Source organism: Doryrhamphus excisus, linkage group LG8, assembly GCF_037039965.1.
Source record: "Doryrhamphus excisus strain RoL-2023G ecotype Guam linkage group LG8, RoL_Dexc_Guam_v1.1, whole genome shotgun sequence".
Lineage (NCBI taxonomy): Eukaryota > Metazoa > Chordata > Actinopteri > Syngnathiformes > Syngnathidae > Doryrhamphus > Doryrhamphus excisus.
The window spans coordinates 23459312-23481362 of NC_136364.1; the positions used below are offsets into that span (position 1 = coordinate 23459312).

Consider the following 22051-nt stretch of genomic DNA (forward strand, 5'->3'; position numbering starts at 1 on the left):
TGTCACGTGCCGTGCGGTTGTCTGCAAAGGTTTGAGGCAGTGAGGTGATATTTAGTGTAAAATAGTAGGCCGTGGATTATGTGCATCCACTCATCCTCCAGATTGTGCCGCCCTTGATTTGCACTTGCCATGCAAAAATACTTTCACCTGAAAACGGGACTTTTTACTTTCTACTGTGTAGACACGGCTTGTCTACAGTTCACGACTGGAATGCAACATTGTAGCCCACGTGGAGGATCCATCTGTACCGGTGCCTCCTCTGCTCCTGGTGCATCTCCCCCAAATCCAGCCTTTCTTGACGTATGGGTACACTGACACGCGTTACGGAGTATTTGACTTATGTATTAAAACCAGTGTCAATATTTGATCGATGTTTTTGAATAAAATAAACCCTCGTGGCATGATGACCTGGAGTAACCCTTGCATTTCCCGGCCCTCCTTCCCTCCATCCAGGCCGCCCTTCGCACGCGCCACTCCAAGCAGTCCAATCACCGCACGACGAAGCAGCTCTCCCGCCCTTCCATCGCTACCTATGCAACAATACCAAGAATGTCAGAGTGCTTCGTTGGTCCTGCTGCCGACGGGAGAGCCAGGAGGCTTCGGTCGAGCGACAAAGTCTACAGGTGAGTTTGTCCGAGTTCGCCTGCTTTGTTTTGACACAGCCCGGGTACGTCCAAAAACTTCTTATGGCGTCTTGGCTCGGTGTTACACAAAAAAACAGCTTCTGTGCGTTTGCATGGAGATATAGTAAGAAAATAAATGTCAAATATAATCCAAAAACACGTTCTCACGTATACAACCGGAATCGCTTCAGATGAGGTGTTGTATTTTGAAAAGAAAAACCGGAAACCAGTGTTTAACTAGTGTTTAACTAGTGTTTAACTAGTGTTTAACTAGTGTTTAACTAGTGTTTAACCAGTGTTTAACAAGTGTTATCGTTCATTTGTATTTGTCAGTATATGCCTTAGTCCACCCATTATTACTTAGATTTGAAAATTCCAATGCATGGTATGGTATAATATTGTTTATTTTATTTGTGAGTTAAATGAAGGAACGTCACGTGGTTTGCACAATTCATTCATTCATTCATTCTTTCATTTTCTACCGCTTTACCTCACGAGGGTCGGGGTGGGGGGGTGCTGGAGCCTATCCCAGCTGTCTTGGGTTTGCACAATTCAACACGTCTGTAAAGGAGTATGACGAAGCAGAGTTGATTTAATCCTATACCTTATCTCCATATCTGTACCCATAAGTACTTCTCACTATATCTATTAGACATATTTCATTTGGTTACATTTTGTAATTTAAAGTTTATTCGTTCTAATTAAGAACAAAAACAGTGATGGATTGATGCCTTCGGACAAATTTTGGGGGAAACAAAACAAAGAAGCTAATATCAGAAAAAACACTGGCAGTATATACTACGCATGAGATGGCAATAATAAACCATATGTTAATTAACATATGGTTTATTATTATGTTAATTAGCACATGGTTTATTATTGCCATCTCTGATTTAGCAGTGTCACATTAAGTCACTGCTAAATCAGTTAAATGAGAGACTTTAGTTACCAATGAGTGATTTACACTGAACACTGCTCCATCCTTGGGGTCAACTTGTGTATTACGTTGCCACTAGGGCAGGGATCGGCAACCCAAAATGTTGCAAGAGCCATATTGGACCAAAAAACCAAATATGTCTGGAGCCGCGAAAAATTCAAAGCCTGATTTAAACCTTCTAATGAAGGCAACACATGCTGTATGTATCTATATTAGCTATATTAGCCAACTGCTATCATTATGAGCCTTCATGATGAAATGTTTATTTTCCAAGGCTATAACACTCGGACTCGAGCAACAAAACACAATAACATCCCAAAGTGTCATTCCAAATATATAATATATAAATAATGACTTTATAAAAACAGCCATTTTGTTACTAAATATGTGCCTACGACAGGATTGTGTTCTTACTCGTTTAATGTGACTTCTGTTTTGGGACGTGAATGGTCGGCTTCTCGACATCGGGCATGCAAGATGAATGCAAATGATTGGGTCCGAGAAACGTTGAATCCTCTGTTCTCCTCAGAACGTCCCGCCCTGCTGATGGAAACGTCTGTCTCAGCGATGACGCAAATGTTCCTTGACAGGAATGTTGAACTTGAATATTTACTCGACACGTTTTTACAGCATTGGAAAACGTTAAGAATGTTTGTGTCTTGTTTGTCCTCCTACAGAAACCATATTAAAACTACAGATACGTTTCCCTCCCCAATCTTTTTCCATTTTCAAATATTTTTCAAAAGGCTCCAGAGAGCCACTGCATGCGGCTCTAGAGCCGCGGGTTGCCGACCCCCGCACTAGGGCCACCATTTTGATATTTGTCTGCAAGACCTGCTGTGTGGATAAAGATGGACGGTGCACAAAACCTCTCATTCACACAATAAGTAGTATTGTGTCGTAGTAGGAAGTAGTATTCCCTCCCTAACACGCCCCCTCCTATCCTGAGACCATGTCACAATATTGCTCATTAATCCATTAAGAGTGCGCATAAAGCTACCCATTGAACGGCCACATCCTGCAAAATGAGGATTTTTCACTAAGGGCAAGCGATTAGGGTCCAACTTATGTGGTACTGTGGTGCAATTCTGTTTTGTCCCGGTGTTAATGAGCAAGGTATGAAATGGCTTTTGTATGTCTGCACTGCTGCAGGTAATGTGTTTCTATGGATGGCTTTGGGTGTCCAAAATGCACACACTTTAGTGTTTATTGATGCTCAAGAGTTTATGAATGGGGTGGGGGCTGGGGGGGGGGGTCATCCTTGGAAGGCAGTTCAAGGACGGCTGGGCAGGGAAGAAGATGAATCCCACTGCAAAAGTGCACAAAAGACAGGTGGTCAAGAGGAGTGGCCAAAACCCAAAGAAACAACACCTGAATCATGGACCATTGCTAAAAAGGCAAAATGGAGGCCCATGCGGAGCAGCAGAGCAGCAGAGCAGCGGAGCAGCGGAGCCCCGTACCACCGGCAGCCATATTGGAGGGACATGGAAGTGGCCCCACAATAGAACAAAGCGCAGTTGTAGCACTAGTCTGATGGCAAGGCTAAAGGTTAGCCTGTAGCCTGTGTATCCAATTCCATCTGTTATCTGTTATTGAAGCTGACTCTAATTACAAAAGTGGCTTTTATTGCAAATGTTGATCCGAGATTGTAGACAGTCGGAAATTTCTATGGCCGTCTCAACTTGTTGTGTCCTTTCCCCGCGTAGATGTCTGAGTTTTTCTCCAGCCTGGTAGGCAGCAGTGCTCCATCCAGTGGCCTTGGGGACGTAGTCCTATATGAGCTAGTAGGTGTGGGTTTGATTTCCTTTGGCTAAGCTCTGTCTTATTTATGAACTACCTTAGATGAGCAAAAACCAAACAGGCAGCTGAAGGATGTTGTGTTAATACAAGGAACTGCTTTAGTTTTAGTCATCTGAAGGGGACAAAAAGGACAAGTACGAGCTTGGCATCGAATTTCAGTGCACTTTTTGTCAGTGGTGAGTTTTGTAACGTGATGGTGCGTCAAAGAAGCAAGAAGAGATTATGATACTGTCGGGTCGGAATGTGCATGTGCCAACTGTCATGGAGATGAGCAAGGAGATACTGTCCCCATATCAGAAAGTAAAAGATCAACATGTCAACATGTCTCACCTGCATCTTTGTAACGGCCACTAATAGCCGGCATGTTTGCACGTTCATAGGCCCCTTTATGTTCATATGAAGAACCTAGTTTGAGTTTGATTTCCCCATTCATGTTCATCAAAAGGTGGTTAAAATACTATGAGCAGCCGTGTTGGTCGAAATTTCAAAATGTATTTTGCAAGTATTCATGTACAGCATATAGATACATACATGTCAAAGTATATATGTCAAATATCCTTTGTATGACAGAAGCACTGCTCTTTGTAAGAACTCCTGCAAAAAATGCTTGTCAATGGTCTTCTATGTTTTCAAACAAAACAGCCAATTAGGGAAATAGTATTGGTGTTTTTCTGTTTTTAAGGACCACAAACAACAGTCCAAGATCCCCTCCCCAAATCAAGGATAGATGCTGTTGTTAAGGATCTACTCCAAAAATGCTAGTCAAAGATCTTCTATGTGATGGAAGCGTTCTGTTGTTTTTAGGGACTCACTGCAAATAAATGTTATTTGGATCCTCTAAAACAAAGGTTCTCCACTGGTTTGGCTGCTTGCCCCATTGCTTGCCCCACCACCCTGAATGACGAGCAGAGGCCCGAATTGGGGAAATCTTTCAACTGCAACATATGGCATATGTGGGACTATTTGCAACAAGGTTCCCTTGTGGCAGCGGAGCAAGTCAATAGCAGACAGGAATGCAAGGTGCATTCACGGATTGGGTCATTACGTTTATTTATTTATTTATTTGCAGGCAAAAACCTGTGACCCACTTTTGGGCCCAGGAGTTGAGAATCGTGTCTTTAAATGACAACAGCACGCCGCTGTTTTTAAGGATCAGCACAAAAATAGTATAGTAGTAAAAATAGTAAAAGGCCTCTGGCAGGAGCTTTTGTACCGTTTTGCAGGAGCTACTGTAAAAATATGCTAGTCAAAGATCCTCCAAGTGACAGTAGTCTGGTGTTTTTAGAAATATGATGCAAAAAATCAGTCAGAGGTTTTGGCTGAACTTGCTGGCAAATCTGTCATGTAACGGACATGAAAAAGAGGTTTCCTTCTTCATCCTCCAACGTATACCTTCAGTATGAAGCCACATTTAGCTTAGTAGACGCCTTTCTGCCATTCATGTCCCTGGCCTGCTTTGACAACGTTAAAAAGGCCATTTGGCAACTTTGGCACCTGTGGCAGCCCAACTTGGGTCTCTGTTCAGCACTCTGGCCAGCTCCAGTCTATGCCTCGAGACCACAGCCAAAGCCTTCGTGCGGAAGGCGTGTCTGAGAATGTTTCCAGCAGACTAAAGAGCACACGGCCATCATAAAGAACGTCCGTCCTGGTGTTTCTCCACCTGATCATGGTATATGCCAGCCTGATAAGAAACTAACTCTTTCCTCTTCTTCTTTTGGCCGGATAGAAAAGCGAGAGTCATTGTGAGGTTTCATTTTCTAACGAGCTAATCTTCAAGGGCTGAGAGGCCGTTCTGAGACTTCCACGTAACCAGCATAAATCCTTAACTGCTAGTTAACTGCATCAAGAATTCACGTTGCTGTGATATTAACTCATTATGTTTCTTCTTTCTTCACCATCTGGCAGGTCTGCAGCTTTACCAAGATGAAACTCAAAGAAGACCTGAACCCTGTGCTGCTGCACATCATCCACTTCATTGTGTGGATCTACACCTGCTTCACCTTCCTGCCCTACTCCATCTTCACTTTGGTTTCCGGACCAAAAGAGCGGGCCATGAAACTGAAGGCTATCTCAGTGCTGGGACAACCTGAGGGACCTTACAGAGATTTGAAGGCCGCAAAGGAACTGGTGACCTGTCTGCGCCCGGGACTGGACACACTGGCGAAGCTCTTTACAGATACGGCCAGGAGATTCGCAGACAGAGAATGTCTGGGAACGAGGATGGTGATCAGTGAGGAAGATGAGCAGCAGAGCAACGGCAAGGTGTTCAAGAAGGTACAAATCACACTGAGGAAGGAATATAGGAATATAGGAATGCACCCCAGTCTTCCTGAGTTGAGCTTCAGGGCTAATCTGGGTCTCCGTGCTGTGAAGGCATCAGATGGTCAGCCAAACTATTACCCGATGCAACGTGCGGGAAAACAAGTGTAGTGTGAAGCACAATCTGGAAAGCATACAAAGAACATGGCTACATGTCACAGATAAAGCCCTGAGAAAAGCAACAGATGCTGATAACTTCAGTTGTTCACAACACGCAACATGCATCCTTTAAATGTTTGTTATGCTCCATTTGTTTTCTTTGGGTATCGAACATGCCAGCACATTGTTTCAATGTTTGGAATGCTCCACAAAGTAAGCTGATTTTTGTCTTAAAGACAAAAGTTCCTCATAATACTACAGAAGTACATGTACTAGTAAATGTTTTGTAGTACAGTGCCATGGTTGTTCTTATTCATCCGTCTAAAACCAAAAGGTACCAAAATGGAAAAAAAACAATTCCCGTAGGAGACAATGTAAATCCAAATAATCCGTTCCAGACTTCACTTTTGTCTTCATTGAAGACGTTTGTTGGCGAGGACGGCAGAGGGAGGACAGGAGGATGAGGAGAAAGTCACATGGTTTGTTCCAGGCTATTTCTTGAATTCAATGAGGTTTCTCACCTTCATCTAAGTGCTGGCAATGTTCTTGGGCCCCATGGTGGGTTATTGTGCAGCCCTACTCGATTGTTCAAAAGCAGACACTTGTGGTGTAACCTGTTAGTTTGACGTCCACAGACGCAGTACAGGCTAGCAGGCATGTTTTTACAAACACAGTAGGACTCGTGCACATTTGAAAACTGAGCTTTGGTTGGACTTAAAAGATAAGCTCAAACCAGGGATGCCCATCCACCAAAATACACAGTTTTACTATTTTGTGTTCCTGCCAGTCACAAAAATGTCCAATTGGACACAGACTGAGCAGTCTCGAGGCAGCAACACGTAGAAGACTAATTCCAAGAGCGTGACCACTCTAATCTGTTTAAATCTTCCTGTTGAAACATTTGTGGCTGCATGACAACATACAGGATTTGGCTTCCGGCTATTGTTTGTTGTCCTTACCGCATGTGTAGTCATGAGTACTACAGAATGTGCTGTAAGCTAAAAAATACAAAATAAAGTACTGAGGGCAGCCACTAGGGGCCAATGTAACCTTAACAACGGGGGTGTCCAAACTTTCCACTAATGTAAAAATGGAGGCTATTTATGATATTATAAGATGCCAAAACCAATCTAGCAAACCACTGATTGTGTGTTAAAGGTGTTAGTATCTATTTTACAGACTAATTTCATTTCCACAATATGTCAAAGGACAATTAAAAAAAAGGTTACAGCGACAGGCTGAAAATGGCCCCAAGGCCTGGTTTGCGTCCCAGAAACATCACGTGAGGGTTAGTGAAGAAATTCCCGACTTGACTGTCCCTTTGTTAACGATCGTCATGTTGGCAGTTTTCCACTAAAATTCTACATTGAGAACATTTCCCCTTTTGTCATGTGGGGCTACGTTTGTACGTTTAGCATCTTACTACCTCACATTGGAACCCTAACCTAACCCTAAGCTCTTGCAGGTGATTCTAGGAGAGTACCAGTGGCTGACCTATGCGGAGACCCTGTCAGCAGCATCCCGGCTCGGCGCTGGTCTGTCATCACTGGGGCAGAGACCAAAGCACAACATAGCTATCTTCTGTGAAACAAGGGCCGAATGGATCATAGCCGCCATGGCCTGCTTCATGCAGGGTTTCCCATGTGAGTACACCCAAATATTCTTTTTATTTCACTATGCTATTGTATAACAAGGGCTTCAGCCATCAACAAAAAAACGTCGAGGAAACAGTTGTTAATATGCTAACATGCTATGTCCATGCGGGGCCAGGCCAATTCATTATCTTGAATACCATTTGGAAATGATCAGACCAACGCCGGTCGCTTTGCTTTTTTCTTGCTGATGTGCAGCGCGACAATCTTCTTCCTGATGTTGTTTGACAGCTCTTGGCCTTTCCCAGGCTGGAGGACGGATTAGAATGAAAGAGACATGACAAGTTGCGTTGAGGAGTATATTCCTAAGAGGTCCCGGACTCATTTATGTGCCTCCGGGGCACTGACCCAGACTCTGGCCTCTCAATCAATTTTACAACCTTTATTTATGTATTTACATATATTTTATTGAACTAGTTCACTCTTGTTCTTATCCAATTCCCCACTGAATGATATACAAGTGTGTGAGTGTGCATGTGTGCATGTGTGTGTGTGTGTGTGTGTGTGTGTGTGTACTAGGATAACAGAATAAGGTCAATTTGTTCCTTCTCTTTCACTATTACATAAGTGACCAATGTTCCCTTGTTCCCCATAATAATTCCACTTGATTTTTTGATGGAAACCCGCTGTTTCATTTCCGACTTTGGTAACCCTTGCCCTTAAACCGGGGTTGACGCACAATGGATCATCTGCCCCACCTCCGACCACCAATTGCTAACATCTAAAACTGGAGAACTTCAAAATGTCCACATTTGTTGCACTTGATTTCTTGGGCGTCTTTGGCCTTGTGGATGCAGTATTGCATAACGGGGGGGTAGTACAATGTTGCCACACGGACACTCCCTTCCACTCATGCCATGAAAATCCCAATCCACAGTTTTTGGCTTCCGAAGCGGATTCCGGCTTTCATGGATGACTACGAAAATTAAGAAAGATTCACATTGGAGAGGCTGAAATCATAGAATATTTCAATTATTAAATGACACATTTTTTTTATGAAATATGAAAATAGTTGTTGATTAATCATCGATTAATTTCCACAGCTTTAACACATAATGTCAAACTGAAAAAAGGACTCCCCCACTCCCCTGTGGTTGGTCACACTCGCGGGTGCTTAAAAAGACTTTGGTTTATGCCACTAGCTGCGAACGGTATAGGAGTTGATTATAAACGGCCATGAATCCTTTTAAAATGTGGGCTCTTAACCTACAGCCATATGTGTTGGAACCCCAATCCGATCCGTAAGTAGATGCTGGACAGTCCCCAGTTTCTCAAGAAAAGAGGTTACCTCAAGACGTGTCGCAATGGTAAGTAGCTTTAGCGTTCCAACATTTCTACAGCATCGGTAACGTCTAAAGTGTCCACGGATAGAGGTGGAAAACGGCCGGATGCAAGCACTTTTGCTCCATGACTTCCACAAAATAAATACTGAAAGGTGTCAGGCTTCAGCAGGTTTGTTGGTTAGTCTAGCTGCATACTGGCCCATGCTCATAAAGGTCTTTCTTTCACTGGTCGGGATCCGTGAACCCCAACCACTTGGGCCTCTTGTATACAAATGTGGCTTTCCCGCAGAAGTCATTGCTAGCAAGGCAATCAGAGGAGCGGAGCTTGGAGGAGGGCAGAGAGCTTATCTGGCTTACAGACACAACCATATAAGGAAGTCCGCCCTCTGTGACATCACAAAGGGGCAGTTTTACCACACCTTTTGAAACCAAGCGTTTTGAGCCATCCCAAACGTCTTTCAGGGCTCACTTCCAAATGCACAAACCTCATGATGTGAAACCTTGGCATGGTTTAACACGACAATATAACATTCTAACTTCATTTGGAGGTTATCATCATAGGTCCCCTTTAAGGATTCAGGACTGCTTCGCTCTTTGATAGGTCTTTAGCAAATACTTTTGATTTGTTAGCATTACTGGCTGCACTCTAGCTTCCCTAATTCTTTGCAAGCGTCTTTGAAGAACCTCTTATTTCCTGTGAGCACTCCAGATGAAGCTCCATTAAACTGTCAGGCAGAAAATAGGCTGCGAGCGCAAGCCCATAAAGCATCTTTAGCCAGCATCTTTATGGCTTGCAAACACAAACACTTCCACCCCAGTGGAAAGAGAAGGAAGAGGCTCGGGGGGCTGGGGGGGTGGAAGAGACAGCGGGGAGGACAGCCAGGCAAACAAGTGAAGGCTAATGGCATCACAGTCGGGGTGACTGAGTCTACGTGAGCATCTGATGTTGACAAAGGCAGCGAGGAGTCAGCCAAAGCCCCCCCAGTGAACTCAAACATCGTCCGTTTGTGTGTTTTTCTTTGCGAGCCTCTTTTTCTTCTCTCCTCTAAATGAGGAAGATCTGCTCATGCTGGTCATTACTTGGGAATTAATGGGAATTAATGGGAAATGTGCAAATACCAGGGTCTGGATCATATTGTTGCCATTCAGTAAATCATATTTATGAAAGTGACTGATGAAAAGAATCCTTTGGAATCCGGGGTAGCTTTTAGCATTTAGCATTTGAGTGGCCTTTTTATTTCCCACCTCTGTTGCTTTCTTTTTTCCAGTACGGCCTTACGTGTGTGGCTGTACAGTTATTTGGTCTCACAACAATATACATATATATATATACATATATATATATATATATATATAGGTACACAAATATACAGTAGTTACTGAGGAGCTAATGGGTAGAGTAGATGGTGAGGAACTACGGCACATGCATTTAGAGTAGTTACTGAGGAACTAGTGGGTAGAGTAGATGGTGAGGAACTACCGCACATGCATTTAGAGTAGTTACTGAGGAGCTAATGGGTAGAGTAGATGGTGAGGAACTACGGCACATGCATTTAGAGTAGTTACTGAGGAGCTAATGGGTAGAGTAGATGGTGAGGAACTACGGCACTTGCATTTAGAGTAGTTACTGAGGAACTAGTGGGTAGAGTAGATGGTGAGGAACTACGGCACATGCATTTAGAGTAGTTACTGAGGAGCTAATGGGTAGAGTAGATGGTGAGGAACTACGGCACATGCATTTAGAGTAGTTACTGAGGAGCTAATGGGTAGAGTAGATGGTGAGGAACTACGGCACATGCATTTAGAGTAGTTACTGAGGAGCTAATGGGTAGAGTAGATGGTGAGGAACTACGGCACATGCATTTAGAGTAGTTACTGAGGAGCTAATGGGTAGAGTAGATGGTGAGGAACTACGGCACATGCATTTAGAGTAGTTACTGAGGAACTAGTGGGTAGAGTAGATGGTGAGGGACTATGGCACATGCATTTAGAGTAGTTACTGAGGAACTAGTGGGTAGAGTAGATGGTGAGGGACTATGGCACATGCATTTAGAGTAGTTACTGAGGAACTAGTGGGTAGAGTAGATGGTGAGGGACTATGGCACATGCATTTAGAGTAGTTACTGAGGAGCTAATGGGTAGAGTAGATGGTGAGGGACTATGGCACATGCATTTAGAGTAGTTACTGAGGAGCTAATGGGTAGAGTAGATGGTGAGGAACTACGGCACATGCATTTAGAGTAGTTACTGAGGAACTAGTGGGTAGAGTAGATGGTGAGGGACTATGGCACATGCATTTAGAGTAGTTACTGAGGAACTAGTGGGTAGAGTAGATGTGAGGAACTACGACACATGCATTTAGAGTAGTTACTGAGGAACTAGTGAGGAACTACTGAGTAGTGGTTAGGGTTAGGTAGGCTTCTGCAAGGCTTCCACGTGAGAACTAATGTGACAAGCAAAACTATGGTAAACATTATTGATCATAAATCTGACTGATTTTCACCACTGAAAGATGAAAGGCACTGATGAGTGGAAGGAAGCGTCTGTGTGGTTGCATCATCATCCATATTGTCCAATGTTTGCCATCAAAATGGTATTGGAATATTGAAGGTGTACGCTGTCAGTTATTAAAAAGGCAGGCAAGCTCAGGCTTTTTAAAGATTGGTGATTGGCAAGGAAATTGTAATGAGTGCTCCACGAGAAGAAGTCCATTCAGTGGTGTGTATTAGTTTCATAATCCGTCAACAAACCAACAGAGCAGTCTCATGCGGCTGAAAGCACAACCTCCTTGGCAGCGCTAATAATAATATCCCATAATAATCATGGTGCTGCTATGGTCAGTGGGGCTGCTGATTTTTACAAGCAAAGAAATAAAGATAATAAGAAGTAAACAACACGGAGAAAGTACACCACCAAGCTTTGTATGTAGATCTCACGGTGGGAGGTGTCATGGCCTCACACGCTGATGCAGAGCCGGAAATGTTATTGTCCCTCCATGACGCAAGCCTGTGATGTCACCGAGGCCTGTCCCGTGTCCCGGTGTCGGTGTCGGCCTGAGGACCCAAGGGTATTACGCTGTTTCTTTTCACCTGGGAACCAACCGGCTACTTGGCCTCAGGTTTCTTATGTGTGCTCTCATAGGTTCTCAAACATCTAAAAGATTAGGTGTGAATGAATTATCAGTGACAGATACGGAGAAAGGGGATGATTCAATAAGCTTGGCTTCTTCCGACTCCTTTTCATACATGTGGAATTGGGTAAAGGTAATCTTGTGACATTTGTTGATGGAACTTGTTAAGCAAAAGCCTGACAGCTTCCTCAAATACTTCATTTGACGTGTGAAACAGCTTGTTGTTTCCTGCAGTGGCGACTTTATACGCAACGCTGGGGGGTCAAGCCATCGCTCACGGCCTGAATGAGACGGAAGTTACCCACGTCATCACCAGCAGAGAGCTCCTGGAGACCAGGCTCAAGGTTAGAACACAATAGGAAGTCCTTCATGGCGGTGGGACGCCAGATGTAGCGTTCTTATGGTTTCGCTGTATCACGCTGACGATGGTGATCTAATATGCATGCTAACATGTGCTAGGCTATTCTGGCTAAAGTTCCAAAGCTGCAGTGCATCATCGTAGTGGACAACACGCCAACCGCGTGGCTCGGCTATCCCCGTGGCGTTAGCATCCACAGCATGGACGCCGTGCAAGAGCTTGGGGTTAGACCAGATAACAGTAAGTATCTAGTTGTATTATGTACTTTATTATTTTCATCATAGAGGTTGGGGTTAGACCAGATAACAGTAAGTATTTAGTTGTATTATGTACTTTATTATTTTCATCATAGAACTTGGGGTTAGACCAGATAACAGTAAGTATTTAGTTGTATTATGTACTTTATTATTTTCATCATAGAGCTTGGGGTTAGACCAGATAACAGTAAGTATTTAGTTGTATTATGTACTTTATTATTTTCATCATAGAACTTGGGGTTAGACCAGATAACAGTAAGTATTTAGTTGTATTATGTACTTTATTATTTTCATCATAGAGGTTGGGGTTAGACCAGATAACAGTAAGTATTTAGTTGTATTATGTACTTTATTATTTTCATCATAGAGCTTGGGGTTAGACCAGATAACAGTAAGTATTTAGTTGTATTATGTACTTTATTATTTTCATCATAGAGGTTGGGGTTAGACCAGATAACAGTAAGTATTTAGTTGTATTATGTACTTTATTATTTTCATCATAGAGGTTGGGGTTAGACCAGATAACAGTAAGTATTTAGTTGTATTATGTACTTTATTATTTTCATCATAGAGGTTGGGGTTAGACCAGATAACAGTAAGTATTTAGTTGTATTATGTACTTTATTATTTTCATCATAGAACTTGGGGTTAGACCAGATAACAGTAAGTATTTAGTTGTATTATGTACTTTATTATTTTCATCATAGAGGTTGGGGTTAGACCAGATAACAGTAAGTATTTAGTTGTATTATGTACTTTATTATTTTCATCATAGAACTTGGGGTTAGACCAGATAACAGTAAGTATTTAGTTGTATTATGTACTTTATTATTTTCATCATAGAGCTTGGGGTTAGACCAGATAACAGTAAGTATTTAGTTGTATTATGTACTTTATTATTTTCATCATAGAACTTGGGGTTAGACCAGATAACAGTAAGTATTTAGTTGTATTATGTACTTTATTATTTTCATCATAGAGGTTGGGGTTAGACCAGATAACAGTAAGTATTTAGTTGTATTATGTACTTTATTATTTTCATCATAGAGGTTGGGGTTAGACCAGATAACAGTAAGTATTTAGTTGTATTATGTACTTTATTATTTTCATCATAGAGGTTGGGGTTAGACCAGATAACAGTAAGTATTTAGTTGTATTATGTACTTTATTATTTTCATCATAGAGCTTGGGGTTAGACCAGATAACAGTAAGTATTTAGTTGTATTATGTACTTTATTATTTTCATCATAGAGGTTGGGGTTAGACCAGATAACAGTAAGTATTTAGTTGTATTATGTACTTTATTATTTTCATCATAGAGGTTGGGGTTAGACCAGATAACAGTAAGTATTTAGTTGTATTATGTACTTTATTATTTTCATCATAGAGGTTGGGGTTAGACCAGATAACAGTAAGTATTTAGTTGTATTATGTACTTTATTATTTTCATCATAGAACTTGGGGTTAGACCAGATAACAGTAAGTATTTAGTTGTATTATGTACTTTATTATTTTCATCATAGAGGTTGGGGTTAGACCAGATAACAGTAAGTATTTAGTTGTATTATGTACTTTATTATTTTCATCATAGAGGTTGGGGTTAGACCAGATAACAGTAAGTATTTAGTTGTATTATGTACTTTATTATTTTCATCATAGAGGTTGGGTGAGTCAACACGCCCACTCAAGTAAAAGTGCTCGTGTTTCTGTTGCAAAGCAGCAAGGACCAACCAATATCAGCCTCTGCCTTCAGACACTGCGGTCATCATGTACACCAGTGGATCCACTGGTCCACCCAAAGGTGCCATCATTTCCCACAGCAACATCATTGCTGGCATCACCGGACTGGCCGAGCGGATACCCAGTCTGAGGTACGTAAGCTGCCAGGTGTACTGTATACACAGTACAGTATGTAGATATAAGAAGGTGAATTTTGGAGCATATTTACTTGTCTTCTTTTTCCCCGGATGCCTTGTATTCTTCTGCTGAGATGATTAAGAACTAAGAATAAAATCCAAATGACAGCTTGGTGGAATATGTCTTCATCTCATCTCCTTAATACTGAATTCCTTGCGCTAATGGTCAGCATGTTTCCAGCGAGGAAGACACCTACATCGGCTACCTCCCTCTGGCCCATGTCCTGGAGTTGAGTGCAGAGCTGGTGTGCCTTGCTCATGGCTGTAAGATTGGCTATTCTTCACCTCAGACCCTGTCGGACCAGGTACTGTATTTTAGTCATCAGTCATCTTTACACGTCTTAAAAAGAAGATGTGTTCCGTCATCTGTCTGTCTGGCAGTTTTAGAGTTAATACAAAGAAAATGTCTTTATTTGGTAATCACGGGCTACTCTAGCATTATGACAACAATGAAGGAAATCCATCAATGTTTTTACTTCTCATCATAGTCCACCAAAATCAAGACGGGCAGCAAAGGCGACACCAGCGTCCTGCGGCCCACTCTGATGGCGGCCGTGCCTGTAAGCACTCGCATTTCACTTCTGCTCACCTTTCTACCAACGTTTGTGCCAACGTTTGTGCCAACGTTTGTGCCAACGTTTGTGCCAACGTTTGTGCCAACGTTTGTGCCAACGTTTGTGCCAACGTTTCTACCAACGTTTGTGCCAACGTTTGTGCCAACGTTTGTGCCAACGTTTGTGCCAACGTTTGTGCCAACGTTTCATACCACTACACACAATCATAGATTCAAGTGGTTGGTGTGCAGGCCACTCAGCTAGCAGGCCCAGGTTCAATTCCCCACTCTCTGTGTGGAGTGTGCATGTTCTCCCCGTGCATGCGTGGTTTTTCTCCAAGTACTCCGGTTTCCTCCCCCATTCCAAAAACATGCTAGGTTAATTGGCCACTATATGAATGTGTGTGGGGGGGGGCGGCCACCCGTTGTAGCTTGAAGACAGCTGGGATAGGCTCCAGCATGCCCGTGATGACCCTAGTGTGGATAAGCGGCATAGAGCGGGGGGGACAGACATGGTGCCAAAGTAGTCTTACTGTCTTGGGGGTTGTTCATAGGACATGCTCACTGGTGTTTATGTATCATGTGACTGTTACAATAATACTGTTAGCATGTTAGCATATTCCATAAAGTGTACAATTATTCTTATTCTTATTCATTATTATTCTTTCTAATGATGACGTCTACTATATTGGGTAATACGAGTAGTAAAGGTGAATTTAGGGTTGTTATTTTATGTATGGAGTGCTCTAATTATGTTAACTATTTCCATTGGGAACATATTGCATGTATTGTTGATGAATAAGGAATCCTACTCCATGGAAACTCGGGTCTAGAACCAACTAGCTGCGCTAAACGAGGGATGACTGTAATGTAAATCATAACAGTACATCATTTACTGTATATATATATACATATACGTATATATTTATACTGTATATATACCGTATGCATGGATGTAAAATGATGGCTACACGGGCAAGTTTCAGGCTGAATCCCCACTGGATTCCCTCCGTGTCAGCATCCTCCCAAGCGCCAGCCCTGCCCCCCCCCCCCACCCCCCCATGTCCCAGTGGTGGTAGAGCAAAGGGCAGAGGCCCTCTCGGCGTCTGGAAGCATTCACAGCTGTGAACGGAACGTGAGAAAGCCCCATGCGGTCACCACCCCCCCCCCCCCCCAATACACTCATGTACACACGCAACCTCACAAACACGCCTACCAATTAGTTTGCTGTCACATGACTGCTTGTCACATGACTTGTTGAATCTTGTGCAGACTTCCTCTCCCACCATCATCAGCTTGCACGCCATGTAACGCGTATCACCCGTTACTTCTATTAGTTTTCTATTAGTATTTGTACTGCATGACAAAGTACATGAGTACTGCATGACAAAGTACATGAGTACTGCATGACAAAGTACATGACTTCCCAATGACATCTCTGTGATCTGTGCCTTAACTCCGTGACTTCAGGAGATCATGGATCGTATTTATAAGAACGTGATGGCCAAGGTGGAGGAGATGAACCGTTTGTACTGCATGACATAGTACATGAGTACTGCATGACAAAGTACATGACTTCCCAATGACATCTCTGTGATCTGTTCCTTAACTCCGTGACTTCAGGAGATCATGGATCGTATTTATAAGAACGTGATGGCCAAGGTGGAGGAGATGAACCGTTTGTACTGCATGACATAGTACATGAGTACTGCATGACAAAGTACATGACTTCCCAATGACATCTCTGTGATCTGTGCCTTAACTCTGTGACTTCAGGAGATCATGGATCGTATTTATAAGAACGTGATGGCCAAGGTGGAGGAGATGAACCGTTCCCAGCGAACGCTCTTCACCCTGGCCTACAACTACAAACTGGAGCAGATCGGCCAAGGTCACGGTACCCCCCTGTGTGACAGGTACGTCCCGGTCTCTCCAGCAGCACTCTCATACAGGGGTGTCCAAAGTGCAGCCCGGGGGCCATTGGCAGCATTTTTTGGCCTATGTAGAGCACATTGGAGCAATGGAATCCAATAAAATGATTCTTCCATATTATTTCCTCCTCACTGACCAATAAATGTTGTTCCAACGTTGTGTTCCCGTGTTACACGATGCCAACGCATCAAATAACAAGGTTTGCGTATTTGGAAGTGAGCCCTGAAAGCATGGCTCTGCTGGACTTCCTTACATGGGCTGCAGATTCCCGACACTAAGCAAACGCTGACCTACATTTCGGGATGTCCTCTGGAGCGCTTGGGAGTCTCACCAATCACCACCGAGTGGAGCGTTTGGGGGGGAGGCAGGAAGTCCAAGAAAATACTATGGTGTGTGGTATCGTGTGTAGCTGTTCCACAACTCAATACAAAGTCCTGACATGTGTATCATGGCTCCACCTTAACAAGACATTGCAAATGATATCACTAAATCTAGAAATATATATATGGTATGTAACTTCCTAGCATATAACCTATTTTCTATTTCTATTCATCAATTCAGACTGGTCTTCAAGAAAGTCCGTTCTCTCCTCGGCGGTCGTGTACGACTGATGTTTTCGGGTGGGGCCCCGCTTTCCGCCGCCACTCAACGCTTCATGAACGTGTGTTTCTGCTGCCCCGTGGGTCAAGGCTACGGCCTGACAGAGACCTGTGGAGCTGGAACCGTTAGCAAAGGTAAGCTAAGCAGAACTGTATTTACAAATATTAGCATATAAATGTCAGAAATGGGTCCTGTATCAAAAGCCAATGCTCAGATGTCATAAATGGTTCCGATATCAAAGCCATCCAATGCTCGGATGTCATAAATGGTTCCGATATCAAAGCCATCCAATGCTCGGATGTCATAAATGGTTCCGATATCAAAGCCATCCAATGCTCGGATGTCATAAATGGTTCCGATATCAAAGCCATCCAATGCTCGGATGTCATAAATGGTTCCGATATCAAAGCCATCCAATGCTCGGATGTCATAAATGGTTCCGATATCAAAGCCATCCAATGCTCGGATGTCATAAATGGTTCCGATATCAAAGCCATCCAATGCTCGGATGTCATAAATGGTTCCGATATCAAAGCCATCCAATGCTCGGATGTCATAAATGGTTCCGATATCAAAGCCATCCAATGCTCGGATGTCATAAATGGTTCCGATATCAAAGCCATCCAATGCTCGGATGTCATAAATGGTTCCGATATCAAAGCCATCCAATGCTCGGATGTCATAAATGGTTCCGATATCAAAGCCATCCAATGCTCGGATGTCATAAATGGTTCCGATATCAAAGCCATCCAATGCTCGGATGTCATAAATGGTTCCGATATCAAAGCCATCCAATGCTCGGATGTCATAAATGGTTCCGATATCAAAGCCATCCAATGCTCGGATGTCATAAATGGTTCCGATATCAAAGCCATCCAATGCTCAGATGTCATAAATGGTTCCGATATCAAAGCCATCCAATGCTCAGATGTCATAAATGGTTCCGATATCAAAGCCATCCAATGCTCAGATGTCATAAATGGTTCCGATATCAAAGCCATCCAATGCTCAGATGTCATAAATGGTTCCGATATCAAAGCCATCCAATGCTCAGATGTCATAAATGGTTCCGATATCAAAGCCATCCAATGCTCAGATGTCATAAATGGGTCCGATATCAAAGCCATCCAATGCTCAGATGTCATAAATGGTTCCGATATCAAAGCCATCCAATGCTCAGATGTCATAAATGGTTCCGATATCAAAGCCATCCAATGCTCAGATGTCATAAATGGTTCCGATATCAAAGCCATCCAATGCTCAGATGTCATAAATGGTTCCGATATCAAAGCCATCCAATGCTCAGATGTCATAAATGGTTCCGATATCAAAGCCATCCAATGCTCAGATGTCATAAATGGTTCCGATATCAAAGCCATCCAATGCTCAGATGTCATAAATGGTTCCGATATCAAAGCCATCCAATGCTCAGATGTCATAAATGGTTCCGATATCAAAGCCATCCAATGCTCAGAAGCAGGAGGTAAATAGGATCCAAATATTGATTGATCTGTTTCCAAAACAAAAGGTCGGCCCGTATAGCTCATTCTTTATTGGCCCTTGGCATACTGTAAAAATTATTATTCATGAGAAATTATTAAATTGCTTGGTTACCGATAACAATTAGATTGGTTTCAGCATCTTTCTTGGAAATGTACCAAATCCCCCCCCCCCCGTGTTAACGCGTGTGGTCCTGGACACCCCTGCTGGTGCGTCATTCCTTTTGAATGGACTTATTATGAAATGTAACTTTATTATGAAATATGAGTAGCATTTCCCACATGTCAGCCTTCAGCTCTCAGTCTTGTCAACATTCCAGTGGGAGGGGCTTATCGTCGCGAGAGAGACACAGGGGTCATGTTGCCATGCTACTAAATGTTGCGGCTTCATGCAAGTGCCTTTCCTGATTGTACTCTAAGTGTGTGTGTGTGTGTGATGTTGCAGTGTGGGATTACAGCTGTGGGCGAGTCGGAGGGCCGCTAATTTGCTGTGAGATCATGCTTAGAGACTGGCCAGAGGGTGAGTGACACGATATGGGACAAAACGCCCCCCCCCCCCCCCCATATCTCATGAATCCATCACATCATCATTTCCAGTAAAAAGTAAATAAGTTGAAAAAAGTTCCAGGCTTTCTTCTGGATAAACTGTTTTAGGGGGCTACCTCAGCACGGACAAGCCGTATCCCCGAGGAGAGATTCTAATCGGTGGTCCCAACGTAACCATGGGATATTATAAGAACCACTTGGAAAACAAACATTTCATCGTGGATGAAAATGGACAACGCTGGTTCTGCACAGGAGACATTGGAGAGGCTCATCCGGATGGATGCCTCAAAATAATAGGTGGGACGACACTTGGGGGGACCATCCATTTCCTGTGGAAGAGAACATGAGCGGATGCCTTCCCCGTATTTGCAGATCGGAGTAAAGACCTGGTGAAACTGCAGACGGGCGAGTATGTCTCCCTGGGAACCGTAGAGGCCATGTTGAAGAACTGCGCCATGGTGGACAGCATCTGTGCCTACGCCAGAAGGTAGGCTGCACGGCGCCGTCTCGTGAGAAGGTGCAAGTGGTCATCATATTGCGTTTGGTCAAAAAGGTAAAGTTCCTCCTCCTTTGCCTTGACTTGCTCTCCTGCAGCAGTGAGAGCTACATGATCGCCTTCGTGGTGCCCAATCAGAAGCAGCTGCAGGCGCTGGCTGACCAATATGGCGTCCGCGGCTCACGGGAGGAGCTTTGTAAGGCCGAGGTCATGGTCGAGCTGGTGCTCAAGGTCATCAAAAACGCTGGCCTCAAGGCTTGCCAAGCAGGTACACGGCCATATTTACATTTTAGTCTAAATATAATACAGTACAGGGCTGCACGGTGGACGAGTGGTTAGATGCAGGCCTCACAGCAAGGTGAAACATGCTAGGTTAATTGGCCACTCCAACTTGTCCATAGGTATGAATGGGGGGGGATCTATATGTGCCCTGGGATTGGCTGGCCACCAGCATTCGGGCACCTCCCCATAAATGGGTGGGTTCAAACAAAAGTTGTGCATCCGATCCAAAGCGTTATAATAATAATAATAATATAAAATATGCGTGTATAATATCTTGTATTGATCTTTAGCAGCCAAAGCCAAATGTCGTCAGCTTGGCCAGACTCAGCTTCAGTTTCATACTTTAAATTGAGTGGCGGCCAAGGAACCGTTTCAATTGTCCGTTTGCTATCTGAGCGAACGACTCCACTGTCGGGTACCCAGACCGTGACACCCGGGTACTCGGCTCCGTAGTAGTACAAAGTAGGTAAACAAGCCTTACAGCAGGTACAGGAAGACCCCGCCCCCCCTCGTCTGCTCGGACGTGTGCTCACGTTTCATCCTCTTAATTATGTTGTAGACAACCGCCCATCCATTGAGATCCCTCGCAAGATCCACCTGAGTCCAGACCCCTGGACCTCCGAGGCTGGACTGGTGACGGATGCATTCAAGCTCAAGCGAAAGGAGCTGGAAATCTACTACCGGGATGAGATCGAGAAGATGTACGGAGGGAAATGACCACAAAGGAGTCCCACAGTCCATACGCAAAAGCTGACTCATATTTACACAAAAACTGATGATGAAACAAGACGGACGGGTTCAGTTTGGTCTTCCACTGTTTGGTACTCAGCTCCACCTTTGGCCTCATACTTGAATTCATCGCTCAATGAAAGCACAATCATCGCTTCATGTGCATGAAGATGCCTTCAAGGGCCGGGAGACGCCACTGTTGCTGCCCCCCGCGCCCCCCCCAGGTGTATGACCTCTGTGGTCGGGGTTTTATTGTGTCAGATGGCAGTTATGAAACGCTTGACGCGCTCTGTTGAACTCGAGTAGCACGGCTGAAAGGCTGGGACTGATCCATTTCTCACACAATGGTTTCTACCACTTTTACATTCTTAGAATATGACAAGATGATAGATCATATTTGGGTCTTTCCTGCGGGTCAGGTGACACTAAGCTCCTTCTGCCCTGAGTGGAATTGTTTTATTGTCCACGTCTGTCAAGTTAGGAACATTCCACAACACTTAGTTGAAGGAAGTACCTTTGTTAGCGGCTAACGGGGAAACAAGATCAATTATCAACACTGTGCTACACACACACACACACACACACACACACACACACACACACACACACTCCCGTATACACATCAGTGTGATTTTAAAGAACAGCACAGTTCTAACGAGGCAACACCAGGAGTCGTGTTTTGGCCAAAAGTCCATGGTATGGAAAGTCCAAAGCGTCAGGCATCCAGGACAGGCGGGGAACACTTTGTGTTTTTTTGAGATTCTACTTGTGTTTTCCTGATTTGTCATGGCCATTCTTAGTCCGTAGTACTGTAATAGTACTAATCCAGGGTGAGTAAATAAAAGTAAAGCTTAGGTCATTTGCTGCTTCACCGTCACGTCTAAATGCTGATTTGATATTCTTGCGTCATCTGTATTTATTTGCTCTTTATTTGCTCTTTTGCTTTGCAACAACCCAGAAATAAAGATTTGGTGTCTGATTGGCTGATTGGCTGATTGGCTGATTGGCTGATTGGCTGATTGGCTGATTGACTGATTGGC

The 22051-nt window shown here is 43.5% G+C and overlaps 1 protein-coding gene across 2 annotated transcripts; it reads left to right on the forward strand.

The window, feature by feature from the left end:
- The first annotated feature begins 463 nt into the window (after positions 1-463).
- acsl3a (acyl-CoA synthetase long chain family member 3a) lies at positions 464-21990 on the forward strand. 2 transcript variants are annotated; one of them, XM_078793063.1, is made up of 15 exons: positions 464-623; positions 5266-5634; positions 7244-7421; positions 12078-12187; positions 12303-12441; positions 14176-14329; positions 14556-14679; positions 14863-14934; positions 16704-16843; positions 17421-17593; positions 19404-19478; positions 19613-19801; positions 19877-19991; positions 20099-20268; positions 20842-21990. In XM_078793063.1, exons 2-15 carry the CDS (start codon positions 5284-5286, stop codon positions 20997-20999), a joined length of 2148 nt encoding a protein of 715 aa, XP_078649189.1. In that variant the 5' UTR covers positions 464-623; positions 5266-5283; the 3' UTR covers positions 21000-21990. The 2 variants fall into 2 exon arrangements, with proteins under 2 accessions (XP_078649189.1, XP_078649190.1); XM_078793064.1 differs by having other exon boundaries at positions 14179-14329.
- Positions 21991-22051: the final 61 nt, after the last annotated feature.

Coding starts and splice junctions, on each gene's coding strand:
- acsl3a (XM_078793063.1), top strand. CDS start 5,284: ATGAAACTCAAAGAAGACCTGAACCCTGTGCTGCTGCACATCATCCAC. Junction 14,935..16,703: donor CTCTGATGGCGGCCGTGCCT/GTAAGCACTCGC, acceptor CTGTGACTTCAG/GAGATCATGGATCGTATTTA. Junction 17,594..19,403: donor AGCTGGAACCGTTAGCAAAG/GTAAGCTAAGCA, acceptor GTGATGTTGCAG/TGTGGGATTACAGCTGTGGG.